General features: G+C 37.2%; 1 protein-coding gene across 1 annotated transcript in view; it reads right to left on the bottom strand.

Moving 5' to 3' along the window:
* Positions 1-13,382, bottom strand: part of Pgi (glucose-6-phosphate isomerase) — a 251,466-nt gene that overhangs the window by 46,299 nt on the left and 191,785 nt on the right. Inside the window, exon 12 of the mRNA XM_090381526.1 lies at positions 10,902-11,064. Coding sequence (XP_090237652.1) covers positions 10,902-11,064 — 163 coding nt within the window. The remainder of the gene's footprint in view (positions 1-10,901; positions 11,065-13,382) is intronic.

Raw genomic sequence — 13,382 nt, 5'->3', positions numbered from 1 at the left:
ATGCACTGTTGGACTGTCATGTCCATAAAATGGCCATCGCCTTTGGGATAAAAGTTCAACACAGCAGGGTGCAGTAGACCTGACACAAAATTCAGGTACTCCCTGGATGACATTCAACCTTTCACTGATATCAACAGACCCAGTCCATTCCAACAAAGCATTCCCCATACCATAATGCCACTTCTAGATGCTTGCATTGTCTTAACAAGGCAAGTAGGGTCCACAGCTTCGTGAAGTTCCCACCTTCACGAAGCTAAGAATTCGTAGCTAAGAATAGAAACAGGTGCATGTATACCTGCGTGTACACAAATGCCAGGAGTTTGGTAAATAAATTTGATGAATTTGAGGTATTGCTCAAAACATCAAAGGCAGATGTTATTGGGATATCAGAGACGTGGTGTCACACAGATATAAGTAATGCGGAACTGGAATTTGGGGAATACAATGTGTATAGAAAGGATAGACAGGACAAGAGGGGAGGAGGGGTTATGCTATTAGTTAAAAAACACATAAAATCCAAGGAAGTGAAGCCAGTCGACATTGATGGACAGGGCAGTGTCGAGTCAGTTTGGTGTGACATAAGTATAGGGAAATCAAAATTGAGAGTAGGAGTGTGCTATAGGCCTAATGATTCTGATGAGTATAATAAGATATTGTACAGGGAAATAGAGTGGGCCAGTAAATCAGAGTCTTATAATGGGGGATTTTAATTTCCCAGATATTGACTGGAATTTGTGGGTTGGTCACTTGCACACTAGCAAGGCTTTTGTGGATTTATTGGATGATTGTTTTCTACATCAGCATGTTTGTGAGGCAAAAAGAGGGAGCAATACTCTTGATCTGATTATCAGTAGTGATTCTTCATGCGTTAAGAATCTGCAGATAAATGAACCACTAGGTGGCAGTGATCACAGTGTGTTGAAGTGGGATTTACTCAAGGAGGTAACTACCATCAGGGGTAAAGGGAAGGGTTTTTGTTTTCGTAAAGGCGACTATGATGGTCTGAGACAGTATTTAAATTCTATACAGTGGGACCAACTGATGATGTTACCAACAGCAAACTCAAAATGGGAAGCATTCAAGGAACTAATCTTGGAGGCTACCAGGCTTTACATACCAACTAAGAAATATTGTTCAAGGTTTAGGCCTAAATGGTTGTCAGATGAACTAATGAGACATGTGGCAGAGAAGAAAAATGCATGAGATACATACAAATTAATGGGTGACATGGAAGCCTATGATAGATATAAGTTGGTCTGTAACCAAGTCACAAAGGAGATTAGGCAGGCAAAGGCAGACTACGAAAAATCCTTGGCAAAGGATGCAAAGAAAAACAGAAAAGAGTTCTTTACATATTTAAACTCAACAAGGAAAGGGATGAATCAGATTGGTCCACTGGATATTGATGGTTCAACAGTTGAGGATCCTGCTCAGGTGGCTAACAATCTAAACGAGTATTTTGCATCTACATTCACGCATGAGGAGTTATTCAGGAAGGAGAATGATGCAGGTAAAGTAAACATTGGCAGTGAGCTGGATGATTTTGTAATAACTGAGAGGAGAGTGGAGGAGAGACTGTTGAGGATAAACATAAAAAAGGCACCTGGGGTGGATGGGATCTATCCAGTTATATTAAAGGAGGCAGCAAAGGAAGTAAGTAAACCCCTAGCCATAATTATGAGAGCTTCTTTGGACTCAGGGGAGGTACCCATAGACTGGAGATGTGCAAATGTGACCCCAATTCACAAAGGAGGATCAAAGGCTGACACAAGTAATTATAGACCTGTTAGTTTAACTTCTGTTCCAGGCAAATTAATGGAGGCACTGGTTAAAGAAGCACTGCAGGATCATCTAGACAAGAATTCAGTTATAGCTCAGACGCAGCATGGTTTTATTAAGGGCAGGTCTTGCCTGACCAATCTGATTGGATACTATGATGTAGTCACAAAAGAACTGGATGCAGGGAATAACTTTGATATTATATATTTGGATCTTAGAAAGGCTTTTGATACTGTTGCACATGGAAGACTGCTGCACAAATTGGAGCAGTGTGGCATTGGAGGCAAATTGCTGCTATGGATAAGGGGATGGTTGAGTGGCAGAAGACAGAGAGTGGTAATCAATGGACACTGCTCAACGTGGACTAATGTTATTAGTGGAGTTCCTCAGGGTTCAGTGTTGGGTCCATTGTTGTTTTTGGTGTTTATGAATGATATTGATGATGGGATATCAAGTTTAATGTCCAAGTTTGCAGATGATACAAAGGTTGGCAGAGTTGTTAAGGACACTACTGACGCTATGCTGCTGCAACAGGATCTGGAAAGGTTGAACAGATGGGCTGAGAGGTAGCAAATGAAGTTTAACATTGACAAATGTAAAGTACTACATATGGGAAACAGTAACCCCAGAGCAACGTATCAACTCTGCGGTACTGCACTAACAGTGGTGGAGAATGAAAAGGACCTGGGGTAATTGTGCAGGCAGATATGAAGTTCTCTGAGCAGTGCAGACGAGCTGCAAGAATAGCTCATGGTGTCTTGTCAATGATATACAGGAATTTTTCTAGCAGGGATAAGGAGGTGATTATTCCCTTGTATGGTTAGGCCACATCTTGAGTACTGTATACAGGTCTGGAGGCCTCATTTCAAGAAGGATGTAGAACTGCTGGAACGGGTACAGAGAAGGGCAACAAGATTAGTGAATGGAACAAAGGGTTGCTCTTACGAAGAAAGGCTTAAGTTTTGCAAATTACAGAGTCTGGAGACTAGGCACCGGCGAGGTGATCTGATAGAGGTGTATAAGGCTTTGAATGGTTTGAGCATGCTCAATGCCAATGGGATTCTTCATCTTGCTCAGAATAATTGCCTTAGAGGGCATAAATTCAAATTGAGGAAGGATGGATGTTGGATAGATGTGCGGAAATTTGCCTTTGGCCAGCGGGTGGTTGGTTGGTGGAACCGACTTCCATCACTTGTTGTTGAAGTTGATAGCCTAAACAAATTTAAAGCTCAACTGGACTGGTATTTCGAACGAACGGAGGGGTGAAATGGGAGTGGTGTTTTTTTTTTTTTTTTTTGTTTTTTTTTTGGCTGATGCTGAATAAGCTTGCTTTCTTGCATCATATGCCTCTACTAATGCTAATGCTATCAGTGAAAAACAGTGTATTGTGATTCCTCTGGACATGACTTTTTTCCATTGTTCCACTGTCCAATCACAATGTTCTCAGCACCACTGTAAGTGGATTTTTCTATTTTTCTCTGAAACAAGTGGCTTCCAAATAGGCAGACAACTGCCAGTATCCAATTTCTTCAATTCTCTGCTCATGGTACGGGTTGAAATAAGGCAGTTCTGGGTTTGATTATTTGCTGCACACTGGATGTCCTATTTTTCTGTACAGTCCTCTTTAGAATAACTTTTTCAAAGTCTGATAGATCACATGTTTTTCCCATTCTGGCTTCAGATTATTGCAGTCAAATGGTCCTTTGCAGTCTTTATATTCAATGAGGCAATATATCATCAGCCCACATCACAGTTTTCATTGCATCTATTTTCATTTATTCACATTTTTTTTGCATTTCTTCTGTCTGTTACTGTCTTAATATGAAGGTTCATATTTTTTTTTGGTCAGAGAGAGAGAGAGAGAGAAAGTGTGTGTGTGTGTGCGTGCGTGCGTGCGTATATATATACACAGTAAATCCTCGATTTAATGGACCGGACAAAAAAATAATACAGCAATGTACATATTAACATAGACAATATTATTTTTTTTTTAGGTTAAACAAAACATCAGTGTTATTAAAAATTAATAATAATTACCTACTTTTATTTTTATAATCAAATTCAGGAAATTATTTTTTATTCTTTCTGAAAACGTGTTCAAATAGCTGTTTTCCCAGATTACAGATAAGATCAGGTGGTAACTAGAAAGCTGAACGTGACTCGGGACACTAAACTGCAGCTGAACGTGACTCGGGACACTAAACTGACTCACTTTGTTTTGGTCTCAGTCTGCCTTGAGCTATCGTGCGGCAGGTTGTATACAGAGTGTTTCTGTGATTTCCGAATTGTGACTTTATTTATTAAATAATTTTGCAATCCTTACAATTAAAAATGGCATCAAGTGATAGAGGAGTTAAAAGAAAGTGTGTGAACTTAAATGTGGCTCAGAAATTAGAGCTAATTGAGAAATTAGAACAAGGCATCTCAGTAACACGTGTTTGTGAAATTTACGGCATAAAAAAACAAACTGTTACTGATATCTGTAAATCAAAGGCCAAATTGCAGCATTTTATATTTACAACAGAATATTACACATTCTTTATTATAATTTTATATTGTACAGTACTGTATATTGTATTAAAGCTTTTTTTTACATTAAGAACAATAAAAAATGCACCCAGGTTACATTCAATTTAATGGACTTTCGGCATTAATGGACACCCTTTCTCCCCTATTAGTCTGTTAAATTGAGGGTTTACTGTGTATTTATACATAAAATGGTAAGATGCACACTTGATTAGGAAAGGAAAGGAAAAAACTGACTCAAGTAAACAATATGAAGATCTTTGAGATAACTCAAGAGGAGAAAAGTATGTACTGGAACTTAAGAACAATTTTGAGCTTCTGCAGACTGCTCAGGACCAAGATATCAAGAAGGAATATTACAACTTTCTGAAAGTGATAAAGCCCAAGAAATCTATAGGTAAAAAAGAAATCCAAAGAAGATAAAATTAGTCGAGAGACATTAATGATGAACCAAAGGCGACAAATGAAGGGCAAGATAAACACTGACAAGGAGAAAATTGAGTATACTGAATTATGCAAAGCCATTAGAAAGAGACTCACAGAGGACATAAAATTTAATACAAGAAAAGTAGAACAAGCATTAAGTGAAAACAAAGGACTTAAATCAGCAGCCATGAGCAGTAATACAGAAAGACGAATGATACTGAAACTGAAGGATAGCGATGGTGTACTTATAAATAGCAGAGAAGGCATTATTCAAACAACAGAAGACTACTATAGAGAATTATACAAGGAGCGAGGGAATGATGCCAGCAGTGGGGAAGATGGATTGCAAATTAGCAACACATACAACACACCCGATATTCTTCCTGATGAGGTAGAACATGTGTTGAAGAAAATGAATCAAAAAGCCCCGGGGTGAGATGAAGTTAGTGTAGAGTTGTTAAAATTGGGAGGAAGAGACATAACACAAAATGCATTAGAAAAGGTGTGAAGCCTAAGCAGCGGAATAATGCAATCATAGTTTTGCTACATAAGAAAGGAGATAAATTGGAAATTATAGACCAATTAGCTTGTTATCCCATATCTACAAGTTAGTCATTACTAACAGATTAGAAAGAATACTTGATGAGAATCAACTGAAAGAGCAAGGTGGCTTTAGGACAGGATTCTCAACTATGGATCACCTTCATATAATAGCACAGCTAATAGAAAAAGCATATGAATATAAAACACCATTATGTCTGGCATTTGTGGATTATGAAAAGGCATTTGACTCCATACAGCATAAGGCAATGTTTCAGGCACTGGAAAGACAAGGCATAGATACCCCATATATGATTTTGAAGAAAATATATGAGAACGCTATGTCCTTTATTAGACTAGACAAAGACAGTAGCAAATTTAAAATCGAGAAAGGAGTTCGACAAGGAGACACAATATCTCCGAAGGTGTTTACTGCTGCCCTTGAGGAAGCTTTCAGAAGACTAGACTGGTCGCAGAAAGGAGTCAATGTGAATGGAGAGTACCTAAACCATTTACGATTTGCAGATGACATTGTGGTCATAAGCCATGATCCCAAAGAATTAGAGGAAAATCTTAATCAGTTATGCACAGTTAGTAAGGATTTTGGACTAAAGATGAATATGGCTAAAACAAAAGTAATGATGAACAAGTATGCCACAGAAAGGGACAATGATTGAAGGAGCAGTAATTGAAAAGGTGGAGTCATAAACTTATCTGGGACAAGTTATTAGCTATAATAATGATAAATGGCTGGAGTCAAGAGAAGAATAAATTTTGGATGGATAGCATTCAGGAAATATAGTCACATACTGAATAGCAATATCCCAGTTTGCCTGAAACGAAAAATAATGAACCAATGTATACTCCCCACATTGACTTATGGAAGTGAAACTTGGTGAACGAATTAAATCAGGAATCAAACTGTTAGATAAGAAGAGAAACACATGGATTAGGCAGCAAACTCAAGTAAAAGGACATTGTTATCAAAACTATAGAACTAAAATGGTCTCGGGCAGGACACATAGCTCAAAGACATGACGACAGATGGAATAAGAAAATAAATTAAATTAAATTAAATTTTCTGTTTATACTCTGGCACGACAACCAAGTCAGTAGAGTTTACAATAAATCGTCAATAAAAATATTTATCGTATTTAGTAGTCACGGGCTTGAATCCAATTCCACTCAAGGAACGCGTGCTATGCACTCTTGCTCCTGACCACTGGGCTACGTCAGGCCTAAACATAATGGTACCCAAGAGGAGCTAGAAGGAAACCTGGAAGACAACGGTGGAGATGGATAGATGAAATTCATGAGGTTTGTGGGTAGTAAATGGATGGCCATTGCAAAAAACAGAAGGAACTGTAAAGGTACTGGAGAGGCCTTCATCCTGCAGTGGATTAAAAATGGCTGGTGATGATGATGATATATATATATATATATATATATATATATATATATATATATATTTTTTTTTTTTTTTACTTTAGTCTAAAAGGGAATGTATGCATACAAACGACAGAGTAAGGGGTGGAAATGGATTTGAAAAATTAGGAAAGCACAGAGGATTGATACTGAATTCTTTTCCTTTATTTTTAATGCTTCCATTTTGTTCTTCAAGTATATCCTTCCATAGCTGTATTTACAATATGGGGTACATGGTGTTCATAACTTCCACACAGTTCTTTTTCATTTGTTGTAAACAAACATTTTAGATATAAGCAGACTTTTACAGTAATTTAGTGCTGAATTTTTCATCAAAGCTATTTTGCCAAGCACTAATAAGTCATTCAAAACCTATAAATATTTTCATTATTATTATTAGTAGTAGTAGCATATGATGCAAGAAAGCAAGCTTATAAAGCAACAGCCAAAAGTGGTAGGGGGAGGGACCTTCACACACTGTCTGAGACAGTATTTAAATTCTTTACGGTGGGACCAACTGATGATGCTACCAACAGAAAATTCAAAATGGGATGCATTCAAAAATAATTACAGAAAGGGTGCAAGAATATTTGATGATGCTATCGAGGCAGTGTTAGGTGGGTCGGAAAACTGCTAGCTTGAGGGGATACACAGAGTAATAGATTAACAGTAGTTAATCTATTACTCTGTGGCAAATTAATGGAGGCAATGGTTAAAGAAGCACTGCAGAATCATCTAGACAAGACTTTAGTTATAGCTCAGACACAGCATGGGTTTGTTAAGGGGAAGTCTTAGGTCTGACTAATTTGATTGGATACAATGATGTGGTCACAAAGGAACTGGATGCAAAGAATAATTTTGATATCATATATTTGGATCTTAGAAAGGCTTTTGATACTGTTGCACATGGAAGAGTGCTGAACAAATTGGAGCAATGTGGCACTGGAGGCAAATTGCTGCTATGGATAAAGGGATGGTTGAGTGGGAGAAGACAGAGTGGTAATCAATGGACACTGCTCTTAGTGGACTAATGTTATTAGTGGAGTCCCCCAGGGTTCAGAGTTGGGTCCATTGTGATTTTCTGTATTTATTAATGATATTGATGATGGTACATTAGGCTTAATGTCCAAGTTTGCAGATGATACAAAGGTCAGCAGGGTTGCTAATGACACTAATGACAGCACCAGGTTCTAGAAAAGTTGAGCAGATGGGCTGAGAGGTGGCAACTGAAGTTTAACATTGACAAATGTAAAGTACTGCATATGGGAAGCAGTAACCCAAGACTAATGTATCAAATGTGTGGTACTATACCGACAGTGGTAGAGAATGATAAATACTTGGGGGTAATTGTGCAGGCAGATATCAAGTTTTCTGAGCAGTACAGATGGTCTACAAGAGTAGCTCATGGTGTCTTGTCAATGATATAGTAATTTTTCTAGCAGGGATGAGGAGGTGATTATCCCCTTGTATAAGGCAATGGTCAGACTACACGTTGAGTACTGTATACAGGTCTGGAGGCCTCATTTTAAGAAGGATGTAGAACTGTTGGAACGAGTACAGAGAATTGCAACAAGATTAGTGAATGGAACAAAGGGTTGCTCTTATGAAGAAAGGTTTAAGTTTTGCAAATTACAGTGTCTGGAGACTAGGCACCTGTAAGGTGATCTGATTGAGGTGTATAAAGCCTCGAATGGTTTTAGTATGCTCAATGCTGATGGGATTCTTCTTCTTGCTCAGAAAAATCGCCTGAGAGGGCATAAATTCAAATTGAGGAAAGAGTTGTAGAATAGATGTGCGGAAGTTTACCTTTAGCCAGTGGGTGGTTGGTTGCTGGAACAAACTTCCATCTGTCGTAGAAGTTGATAGCTTAGATTCAAGGCAGAACTAGACAAACATTTGGAGCGAAATGGGTGAAATGAGGAGCTTATTTGTTTATTTTTTTGGCTGATGCTATATAAGCTTGATCATGTGCCTTTACTAATGCGAACATCACCTGTCCATTTCCACCAACAGTTTGTTTAGTTCTTTCTTGAATTTATTCAAACTACCCACTTCTATTACAACAGATGGAAATTTGTTCCAACAATAAACCACCTATCTATCTCAAATTTGAATTTATGCCCCCTCATTTGCAGTCTGAGCAAGAGGAAAAATGCCATCAGCATTGAACTTGTCACCTAATCTCCAGATGCTGCAATTTATAGAACTGAAATTTTTTCTTGCTAAGACTACCCTTTAGTTCCCTTCACCAATCTCACTGCCTTCTCTGCACCCGTTCTAGCTAATCTATATCCTTCCTAAAATGAGGCTTCCAGACCTGTACACAGTGCTCAAGGTGCAGTCTAACTATTGCCATCAATGGAATAATCACCTCCTTATCCCTGCTGGCAAAGTTCCTGTATATCACTGACAAACTACCATGAACTGTCCGGGTAGCCTGTCTGTATTGTTCAGAGAATTTTGTATCTAACTGCACAATTACTCATCCCCCCCCAGGCCCTTTTCATTTCCCTCTACCCTGAGTATACTATCACACAGTTGATACCCATATGCAGAACCTTGCATTTGTAAATGTTAAACTTCAGCTGCCATTTCTCAGCCGATCTGCCTAATTTTTTTATATTTTTTTGCAGCAGCTTACCGTAATTACTGTCACTAACCACCTTGCGAAACTTTATATCATCTAAATTTAGATGATATAAAGGCAAATTTAGATATTTAGTCGGATATGACTTCATCAATATCATTAATAAATATAAAAAACAACAATGGACCCAGCAATGAATCCTTGGGAACACCACTAATAGCATTAGTCATTGAAGAGCAGTGTCCATTAATAACCACTATCTTCTCCCACTCAACCATTTCTTTATCTATAGCAATAACTTCCACTTAATGCTACTCTATTCTAATGTACAAGTTAGCGCATTTGCATCATTTCTGTACAAAGCTAACTACATAAGTAGTTATAAATTGGCATTATTAAGAATATCTCATTGTGAATACCTTCATGAGTTGCCATGATATTGCACTACTATGAATAAGTAACACTTAACCATAGGAGTAGCCTATTGTTATTTATTCTCAGTGGATACCATCACCCAATATTTATATCTGTTCATTCACCACTCCTATGGTGAAGCGTTACTATTCGAGGTAGTGCAATATCATGGCAACTCGTTGTAAAGGTATTCACAATGAGATATACTTAATGATGCCAATTTATAACTTATGTAACCTGAGGTTTTAGCCTTAAACTATACCGTGCTACACTATTCAAATTTGTAGTCTTTCATGTACAATAATATCTGAAGTTTTCCCGAACTCCAAGTGTATGATATAATTATTTTTGCATCTAGTTCCTTTGTTAATGCATCATATCATCCAGTCAGATCGGTCAGACATGATTGCCCCTTAACGAAACCATGCCATGACTGCAGTATAACTGCATTCTTTATCAAGAGATTAACTCCATTATTTTCATTATTTTGTATGACATTAAACTAACCGGTCTGTAATTACTCATAGCACCTTTTGGGAATAGATTTGCATATCTCCAATACATAGGAACCTCCCCTGAATCCAAAGAAGCTCTCATAGTTATGGCTAAGAGTTTGCTTACCTCTTTTGCTGCCTGTAATATAACTGTATAGATGCCATCCACCCCAGGCACCTTTTTTAAGTTAAGCTTCAACAATTTCTCTTTCATTTCCTCTCAGTTATCACAAAATCATTTAGCTCACTGATGAATTTAGATTCTGATGAATTTCTGGCATTCCTTTCCTTAACTAACTCAGAAGTTTTTATCACATGGTTAATACTTTGTGCAATAGGTGTTTAACTTTTTTTAACAAGTGTATCCCTTTAATTTCAGAGTTTCAGCTTATATAACTATTTATATTTCTTCCTTTTTTTAATGGAACTAAATTAAGTGGTATCTAATGAGTAATGTAAGCTCTGCAGATAAAATTTAAATGCATTCAAGTTAATTTTAAAGCAGTAAATTTTATATTTAAAATTTTATTTAAATATAAATTAAAATTTATATTTAAATTTTATTTTTAACTTTTTTTAGGTATTCATAAAGATAAATACATGATTGCACCAACTGACAACCACTGATCCACAATATTTATATCTGTTCATTTAAAAAAATATATATTTATATATCCTTTTTAAAGTGTACATTTTATTATTAAACTTACCTTGATGAATAAGCTGATAGAATGCATGCTGACCATTAGTGCCTGGTTCACCCCACACTATTGGTCCAGTGGTATAATTAACCCGACTGCCACCTCGAGTAACATATTTCCCATTTGATTCCATATCACCTTGTTGAAAATATGCAGCAAACCTATGCATATACTGTAACAGGTATGAAGTTTAATAAATCATTGCAAAATGAAAGAAAAGAAATTCATGGAAATTTATTTAGTCATGTTATCAAATAAATAATTATTCGCTGCGCAGGCGCGCACGCACACACACACGCACACACACACACACACACACACACACACACACACAGAGAGAGAGAGAGAGAGAGAGAGAGAGAGAGAGAGAGAGAGAGAGAGAGAGAGAGAGAGAGAGAGAGAGAGAGAGAGAGGAGAGAGAGAGAGAGAGAGAGAGACTACATATATGAATGTTGGAATTTTTTTTTAAAAATCCCAACAAGAATGCAAAATCTTTTGCAGCATAATTTTACTATATTAATATTATTTACTGTACAATATTCTTCTTCTGAATATTTACTATCAACTGGGTATTTAATACATTATAAACTAAATTCCTGTCCTTTTCATGCTGTTAAAATAGTATACTTGTATTACAAAAACAAGTATTTTTAAGACAATAACGTTAAAGAATTTTCATGATTAAAACTACATTAAGTTAGAACATTTGAAGCTTTATAGTTTGACCTATGTATAATCTTAAATCACTATTTTGTAAGCTATAAACTCAAATTCAAGGACTATAACATTTAATCTTTAACAGTCCAAGGTGATTGTTGCACTACTTCTATTGGAATAAGCAGTGGCCTGGAGCAAGGGGTGCTGGGGGTTTCAGGGACTGATAGCAGTCATTGTGAAACAGGTGGATATATGGGATGTGTTAGGGTAACTTAAAGAGTAAGAACAGGTGCATGTATACTTGCATGTACACCAATGCTAGGAGTATAGTTAATAAATTTGATGAATTTGAAGTGTTGATCAAGACATCAAAGGTGGATATTGTTGGGATGTCAGAGACGCGGATATCATTCCTAATATCACACAGATATTAGGAATGTAGAATTAGAATTTGGGGAGTACAATGTGTACAGAAAGGATAGGAAGGGAGGAGGGGTTATGCAGTTAATTAATAAAAACAAAGTCCAAAGAAGTGCATCCAGTTGATACAGATGAACAGTGCACTGTTGGGTCAGTTTGGTGTGACATAAGCACTGCGAAAGCAAAAATAAGAGTAGGAGTGTGTTATAGGCCTAATGACTCAAATGAGTAAAATGAACAATTGTACAGAGAAATAGAGTGGGCTAGTAAATCAGAATGTCTTATAATGGCGGATTTCAACTTCTCAGATATCGACTGGAAGTTGTGGGTTGGTCAGTTGCACACTAGTAAGACTTTTGTGGATTTATTGGATGATTGTTTTCTGCAGCAGCATGTTCGAGAGGCAACCAGAGAGGGTAATACTCTTGATCTGGTTATCAGCAGTGATCATAATGTACTAATGTGGGAATTACTTAAAGATGTAACTATCATCAAGGCTAAAGGGAAGGGCTTTCGTAAAGGTGACTACAAGGGTCTCAGACAGTTTTTAATTTTTACAGAGAGATCAGCTGATGATGTAGCCAACGTGGAATTCTAAATGGTAAGCGTTAAAGGAATTAATCGTGGAAGCTACTAAATGTTTCATACCTATTAAGAAATATTGTTCAAAGTTTAGGCCTAAATGGTTGTCAAATGAACTAATGAGACTCGTGGCAGAGAAGAAAAATGCATGGGATGCATATAAATTATCAGGTAACAGAGAAGCCTATGGCAGAATTCCTGTCCTGATGTCAGGACAGGAATTCTATGGCAGATATAAGCTAGTCTGTAATCAAGTCACAAAGGAGGTTAGGCAGGTGAAGGCAGATTATGAGAAATCTTTGGCAAAGGATGCTAAGAAAAACAGCAAGGATTTCTTTACTTATATAAACTCTAAAAGGAAGGGGATGAATCAGATTGGTCCACTTGATATCAATGGTTTGATATTGATGATCCTGCTCAGATAGCAAACAAACTGAATGAGTATTTTGCATCTACATTCACACATGAGTTATTAAGGATTGAAAATGCCAGAAGGTTATCAAATTGTAGCAGGGTGCTTAATGATTTTGTAATAATAACTGAGAGCAAAGTGGAGGAGAAATTGTTGAAGCTGAACATAAGAAAGGCACCAGAGGTGAATTGGATAGATCCCATCCACCTCGAGATGGGATCTCGAGGCGGATGGCGCCTCGAGGTGCCATCCGCAGGTTTATCTGCAGGCGCCATCCGCCTGCAGATTTATCTGCAGGCGGATGGGATCATCAAAGGCGGCAAAGGAAGTAATTTTGATATTATATACTTGGATTTCAGTAAAGCTTTTGATACTGTTGCAAATGGAAGAACTGCTATATAAATTGGAGTGGTATGACA

This window comes from Mastigoproctus giganteus, chromosome 9, assembly GCF_048544385.1.
Source record: "Mastigoproctus giganteus isolate SK-2022 chromosome 9, ASM4854438v1, whole genome shotgun sequence".
Classification (NCBI taxonomy): Eukaryota; Metazoa; Arthropoda; class Arachnida; order Uropygi; family Thelyphonidae; genus Mastigoproctus; species Mastigoproctus giganteus.
This window is presented reverse-complemented; position numbering and strand designations above follow the sequence as displayed.